Here is a 7,773-nt window from a genome sequence, read left to right as displayed (position 1 = left end):
CCCACGAAAGGGGCACTGCACTGAGTGAAGTCAGACAGTCTGACCCTGACAGGGAGTCAGACTTCAGCACTGAGCTTTGCTAAAATGATCTGGGATTTGCCTGCTGCCTACGTTTTGCCCAGCTTCCTACTACTTCTACCACAAAAATTCCTCACTATATGACAATTGTCTCCCTGAGCTTGTGGCATAGTGATTCTAGCACACTAGGAAGGATCGAAGGCATCATATAGGAATTACCAGGCTGGAGCATTATAGTATTCTGAAGAAGAATTATGTGTCAGACTCCTAGAGGAAGGGTCAGGAAAACTGACTACCTATAAAAAGTATGTGTATTAACCATGCCTTTGATTTTCTGATGCTTTGACAACTTGGGGCTTTGCTGACCCTGGAGGGTCTGCCCTTCCCCAGGTTAGCTAATTTCTAAAGTTAGCCAACAACTACCCTGTGAGGATGCATTTCATATGCAAAGCAGCCAACGCAGAGTCCATAACCTTGCCTACGTCCTTTACTGTGGTTTCACACTCTGGGCCACTATCCACCTGCCCTCATCACCACAAGGCCAGGTACGAGACATCTAGGACAGCCCCTATGCCTCAGATACTGCTGAAGTTATTCAAATTAGTTGATCCTAAACCTGCTTACCCTGCCTCACCCATTTCTTCTCACGGAAACCACAATAAAAGGCTCTTGCCTGTTTCCCACCTCCTCGAGCTCCTACCCCCAACTCCTGGCTGACACCAGGGCCTCCCTGTGTGACCCGTCATGGTGTAGCATGGCATGTCCTTTCTTCTTGGATCTATCTTTTCAATGGCAGCCATCTCCTGATCTGTTTGCCTTGCCATACCTAAATAATAATAAAAGGTATATTTTAAAACACTGTGGAGTGATCAGGGGAGTGATCATTAGACCACTCAGGTTACTCAGAGCAGAGACAAAGCATATGTGCCTTGATGTGTAAGGAATGTTCCAGGTGGTGAGCCCTCCTGGGGATGGGTGTGTGCTGGGTTGCAGCCTCCTCAGGAGCCTCTGGGTGTAATCTGAAATTAGCCCTGATGCGGAGGGCAGGGAGAGACCAAAGAAGAGGCAGACCACTCCAGGTTGGGAGGCCACAGGCTTCATAAACAAGCAAACTTACATACAAGGCTTGTCTTAGGCAGCCACAAGACTAGTAGATTTCCATGTCCACCCACCAAATCTTAAAAGTTTATATAAAGGCTTTAACTGGGATAGTCATGTACACAGGAGACTTGTACCCAGTCTCACCATATGACAATTTCAAGGCTGTGCCCTCAGGCAGCTTCTAGCATTGGGAAGACAAGCGGATTGCACATTCCAAGGACAGGGGAGGGAGTAGGGAGCCTCCAGTTGCCCGCGTCCAGCTACGAGGTCAAACCAGTGGTCATGTCTTCTTGATGACTTTCCCCAACATTATCATTTTATTTCTCTATACCTCTGGTGCCAAGGACAGTCTGGAACTGTGTGACTCAATGTTTGTTGAAGAATGAGATGATGGTGGTGAAGATGGGATTTTGATTTGAATTCTTCTGATCCTCTTCATAGCCTCCCCCATCTTAGCACACATTGGAGCACTTGAGGTAGGGAGACAATCTGTGGAGAGAGAAGACCCAATCAGAGGCTAGTCACGCCAAAGACATAAGCAAAGACTATCTTTATTATGTGGGAAGACAGGGTGTTACAGGCAGAAGGACTTGAGCTCAGAAGTCATGAATTTCCTGGTTGTGGTCATGGTTTTATTGCCTCTATGGTCCCCAGGCGGAGATGTTGGTCTCCTTTAGGTGAGGTGGCAGCAGCAGGCAGTGGTGTACCCTGCACGATTGTACTGGCCGTAGCACATGGTTTCCCCTGCATGTCCCAGGAGTCACAGGTATAGGCACATGAGTATCCAGTGATGATGTACCCTGCACAGCATGGGGTGGGGAGAGAAATCCACAGTTCTTAGATAGTGAGAGAAGCCTTCTGTGATTACCCTTTCTTCCCCCTTCTGGTGGGGCAGAAACGGTGTGGGATTAGATTGGGAGGGGCAGATAAAAGACATGGAGGAGGAGGTAGGTGACATAGCAGGGCTTTGGAGGAAAAGAATTGGGGGGTAGGAAAGATTAATGAAGAGGGGAAAGAGTGGAACGAAACCTGACCCCTAAGCAACACCTTGGGAGGAAAGGATGAAAAGGAAATTATGGGTACGGGAGTTGTGACTCAACCCAATGGCATTATAATCCTGAAGCTGGGGACAACCTGCTCTACAGTGACGGAGTGGCAGCCTGAGTCCAGGAGCATAAGAGGGTGTGTGGGGTGAGCAAGTGCCTTCATCCTCTAACCTGATGGGCAGGAGGACTGATTACTTTCTTTAGTGATGCTGCTACAGCAGAGCTGTTTTGTACAGCCTGAGGACTTATACCCTGTGGGAGAGACAAAGAGCTAAGAAAGGGCCCAAACTGGCCAGCCCCTGGCCCTAAATCCCATGTCACCTTTCTGCTCACAGGACTCATTGTGTTCAGGATCCAGTCACTTAATAGCTGTGTGCTGTTGGCAAAATTACATAACTTTTCTAAGCCTCAGTTTCTTCTTTGTAAAATGGAAATAACCGTGCTTACCTCATAGAGTTGTACTGAAGAGTTAATAAAATAATAATAGACTACCTAAGAGTACTTAGCACATAGGAAGTGCTCAGGGATGTTAGGTATAGCCTTCATTCCTGCATCACTAGCAACTCTAAGAGCCCATAAGGCATGGAGAGGGCAGAGGTTTTGAGATGAATCTTTCAGTTAGAAGTTGCCATCTGGAGAGGGACTGGGAAAGGGGTGAGGTCTAGTAGCAAGACTGAGTGTTAGGGAGATAGCCTCCCCTCCTTCTGTCGCCCCCTCCAATATCAGCCACCCAGTTCCCTGAGAAATGCTCTTACCTTTTCATCCGCAGTGAAATCTAAGGAGCCTTGAGCATCCCCTGAGCTCAACAGTTGGAGAGGAGGAAAGGAGGTGAGAAGAAGTGTTCATCCTATAGGAAGGCAGCATCCTGAGATGAAGGGAAAAATGGACAGAAGATGAAAAACAACTCCTGGGTCCAGAGGAGAGGGGAGTGAAAGGAGAAGAGAAAGCAGAAATAGGTGCCCTTGGGAGAAGGGGAAGAGGAGCAGCAGGGCAAGGGTGGCCTGGATTCCTTTGCAGCATTCCTAAGAAGCAGGGTAATCACGGAAAAGAGGTGTGTGCATCAGACTCACCCAGCCAGGTTTAGGAAAGGGCTGCCCGCCGAGGTTGGGAGGGCAGGGACATTTTATACTCTGGTAGCATGTCGTGGGGGCATTCCCTCTTCTCCACTAACAAACACGGGCAATACTTAGGACCTAAGGTAGCTGGGGAGGGTCAAGCCTCCAGAGAGAGCCTGAAACAATCTCCAGCATATGCCTGGAGAGGTATCAGCTTCCTTTGCTCTTGTTCTCTGCCTAGGGAGGTCTTTCTGCCTGTCTCCTTTATCCCTCTCCTCTCTTCTTGGCAGTCCCCGGAACTGCCTAGTTTCTGGCAGTTCCAGGAACTGCCTAGTTTTCTGACATCACTCACTATAGATCTTTTGTTTACTCCTTCAACAGGAAGAGGTAGAAAAGGTGTAGTATAAGAGCCTTGGTTGTCATCTGATCAGATACTATTACATTGCCTTTGAGCAATTCTGTCCATGGAAAAGTAACAAAAATCCCAGCTGGTAGAGGCTTAAAATTAGAACAGAGGCTTTATAAAGGTAGTAATCCTTGTCCATTTTAACCTCTATTATATCCCAATGCCTCACGCAGCAGAACTCAATAAATACTTGTAAAATGAATGAACACAAATGTTTATTATTTACTTACGAAGAAATGAGGTTCAATAACTCTAGACTTTGTTCAATGGCTGAATAATGTTATTACGGCCTCAGATTCTTTCTCTCTTTCTACTTCACAATCCTTATAGTTTTTATTCAGGCTCACAAGATGGTTGACTTACTCCATGTTGACAACTCCAGACCTAACATCCTCACACCAACATCCAAAGCAACAAGGGTTACAGATAATTTTGAGTCTCTGGTTTTTATTCAGAAAACAAACTCTTTCTCAGGAGTCCTGAGCAGAGTTCTCCTCTGTCTGCTTCGCCTGATTTGGGTCACATGCCACAACTCCACCCCATGTAAAGGTGTCCAGGAAAGAGAATATCTGGCCAAGAAGAGCAGGAGCTTCATTATTGGCTTAAAAAATAATTTATCCTTCAGGACAGGGCACATGACCACCCTGCATGAAATCAGGATGCTCTTAACACAGAGAAAGGGGAAATTGGCCAGTAAGTGGGCAATGAATTCTGTCAGCCAGAGCTACAAAATCCAACTTCTGCTTCTGGTGTTGCTCACCTTTCTAGCGTCCATCTACATTTTTTGGCTTTTTCTTTCAAAGAGGTGCACTCTGATATACAGCTATTTCTTCTACAAGCACCTTGTGCATAGAACCCAGAGACAGTTAAAATAATGACTGTCCCTCAGTGACCCAGTCTGAGGCAAAGAAGAGGGTTAGAAAGCAAGAGAGAAAGCTGACTTGACTCAGAGTTGGACTTGATAGTAGACTAATTGCTTGCTCATTTTAACTGCTGCATGGTCCAGGCACTATTCTAAGCACTGGGGATTCAGTGCAAGCAAATTAAATAAGGTTTCATCTTTCATGGATCACATGTTCCAAAATGGGGAGATAATTAATACACTGACAGATAAATACATAGTATGATGTCAGGACTGAGAAGCATTTTAAACAGAGGGTGGGGGACAAGAGATAGAGCATGATGGGAAGGCTTCTCCAAAAAATATTAAGAATTGACCTTGTGTGTGGAGAACCGTGTAACTATCTGGGGACACACAATGGAAAGGCCCCGAGGTAGGAGGGTGGGTATGACTTATAGGAACACTGAGAATGCAGGTGTGGCCAGAATGAAGTGAGCAAGGATCAGAAATGAGGTCGGATATAATCAGGGGCTAGATGCAGGGTTTTTTTGGCCATGATAAATGCTTGAGATTTTATTTTGTGTGTAAGGAGGTCACTAGAAGTATACTTTGGATAGGAAAGTGACATCATTTGATTTATATTTTAAAAGACTCACTCTAGCTGCCATAAATAGAAGTACATACTGAGTTATTATTACAAAGATTAATAGTATACAATTGAACAAAACATTTATAACAAATTTTGATTAGTCAATAACCACAAATTATATCTTTTGGAAACACATTTCTTAAATGAGAGAGATGGAGCTGCTTTTTTTCCCCAAGTGACTTATATACCCATGAATGAATAACCCTACAGAGAAATAAAGTTTAGAACCAATTTTATTCCCACATTTTCTTTTCACAGTTATAAGCTTTGAGACCACTTCATAATTAAGTATGAAAATTTTATTATAGCAATGTCATTCAATTTGTTTGAATTCCTTTTGAGCTGTTTGTTAAAAATAACACTGCAAATTGGTATTAAAAATTATTCTGATGGTCTATTGATTGATAACTGCATTAAGTCCCCCTTCAATACTGAGTTAAAAACTGGGAGTTTCCCAACTTGTAAAGGACTTGTTACTCAGTGACTGGATCATTCAACGTTGGCACCAATATTTTGAATAAATTTTTTTTAGCATTATGCAGATTTTTATACCCCATGGCAATGAACCATGGAAAGTTTCAATGACAGGGCTGTATTTTTCTTTTGTTATGGGGGGAGAAAGACAATGGCCAGTTTATCACCATGATTAAAGCACTTATCTGGCAGAAAAGTTTAGGAAACAGTACATATACAAACCGAAAATCTAGAAATTGAATTCTTTTAAAACTGCTTTTGTCTGCCTCCACCTTGCAAAAATCAACTTTATTACCTAAGAAGCAGGATTGTAACAAATGAAAGGGAGCTCTGAGTCAGGTTTCCTGTTTGGGGTCATGATTTCATTACAGTCATGGTCACACAATTGGATTCCTTCTTCCTCCTTCTCAGGTGGCAGTGGCAGGCAGTGGTCCAGTCTACCAAGCCCCACTGGCAGTGACATGTGGTTTCCCACAGATATCGCAGGAACCACAGGCTTAGCCACTAGCACAGCTTGTGACAACGGTCCCCATATGGGCTCATGAGACATAAACGTCAGAGCCCTGAGATTTTCAGAGGAGGGAGGTCCACCCAAAACCACCTTTCATGACTGCACAGCCCAGGGGTAGATCTAGGTTTTGTAGGATCAGTTATGAAGGTCCTCCTTAAGAAAAAAAAAAATACTAAAACAAACTTAGGTATATGGGAGTAAAGAAAATCCATGAGAGTGAGGGGACTGGGTGTTTCTGTTTCTTCCGATGTATGCTAAACTCACCTCTGTGCTGGCCCCTACACACCAAAACAGGGAAATAGGTTGAGAAAGGGAGATGAATGAAAGGAGGAATGGTAAGACCATGACAGGAAAGTTGAGGAGAGAAAGGGCATGAAAGGAGGGTGGGAAGGGAAGAGGCAGAAACCCAAGATGCCTCAGTACCATCCTTAAGGGAAATGAGAATGTGTAAGCAATCTCTGGGAGCCAGGAGTTAGGACTCAGCCCCAGGCTGATACAAATATGAGATGCTGAGAAGTTGTAGATGCCAGGGATGGACAGGGCATCTTACCTGCTATCCCTCCTCATGGAAGTACTCGCCTGCAGGGCAGGAGGACAGTTTGCCTGAGCTGCTGATACTGGTACATGAGATCTTTGTTGGGGCAAAAGGATTGACCTCTGAGTAGGAGAGAAGAAGGCTTATTGCCCATGATCTCTGTCTCCATACTCCCCTTCCAAATAGCCTTCTACCTCAGCGGTGTCCCTGTGTCCATAATCAGGCTACTCACTAGTTTTAAGGTTTAGTTTCCTCATTTGCAAAATGAAACTAATAGTTGTACTTACCTCATAAAGCAAAAATTAAATAAAGAAATCTATGTAAAGTTCTTTGTTATACCTCTTTCATAGTGAGTGTTTATAAATCATTGCTATCCTCCTCTCTCTTCTCCTTATCATCATCAAGGAAACCTGAACGTTTAGCCAAGAGTCCAAAAAGAGGGGAGTAGGGAAGCCCTGGGCAGGAAGATTGGGCTTGAGTGGACTGATTAGAGGTTTGGTTGTAGGAATGGGATAGAGGACATAAGATAGGGTTTAGGAACAGGAGACACGATCAGGAGTCACCCTCCTGCTTCCCCCAATTCCTGTCAGTTATCTAGACCAACGAGAGCTTCCTTTATCGTTTTATCCACAAAGGAGTCTAAGGAACAATGAGTGCTCCCTGGGATCATAAGCTGGAGGAGGATGAAGATGAGAAGGTAGCAAAAGGTAGACTTCATCCTGTGGAAAGGTAGTGTCCTGGGACTGGGAGGAAAGATTGGAAAGGAGCTGAGATCTCTGAGCTCCAGTGTGTTTGGGAAGGAAGGGAGAAGAGAACATGGAGAGTCTTGAGAGAGTACAGATGGAGAAATGGCAGTGTCTGCATGGAATCTGGGGCTCTCTAAGCAGTTTGGAGAAGCAGGGAGGCTGGCTGCAAAGAGGACTCACTCACCAAAAAGTTCAGAAGTCTGCAGAGACTGTTCAGGCAAGGATGTTTTATACCCTGTGGTATTAAACTGGGCACCCTTTAACACACAAGTATGCTCACATATAAAAACACACTCCCTAGTACATTTTCAAAGAACTGTGCCAGCTGGAGTGTGACACACAACAGTGATAAACATTACTGTATCCATCATAAACAACAGCTGCCTTTGTT

General features: G+C 44.5%; 1 protein-coding gene across 1 annotated transcript; it reads right to left on the bottom strand.

Annotated features, from left to right (window-relative positions):
• Positions 1 to 1,743: 1,743 nt before the first annotated feature.
• RETNLB (resistin like beta) lies at positions 1,744 to 7,354 on the bottom strand. Its single transcript, XM_074318430.1, is given in 6 exon segments — positions 1,744 to 1,863; positions 2,337 to 2,417; positions 5,960 to 6,066; positions 6,069 to 6,128; positions 6,681 to 6,756; positions 7,229 to 7,354. Coding segments are annotated over 6 exon segments (570 nt in total).
• Positions 7,355 to 7,773: the final 419 nt, after the last annotated feature.

This window comes from Rhinolophus sinicus, linkage group LG01 (assembly GCF_036562045.2).
Source record: "Rhinolophus sinicus isolate RSC01 linkage group LG01, ASM3656204v1, whole genome shotgun sequence".
Taxonomy (NCBI): domain Eukaryota; kingdom Metazoa; phylum Chordata; class Mammalia; order Chiroptera; family Rhinolophidae; genus Rhinolophus; species Rhinolophus sinicus.
This window is presented reverse-complemented; position numbering and strand designations above follow the sequence as displayed.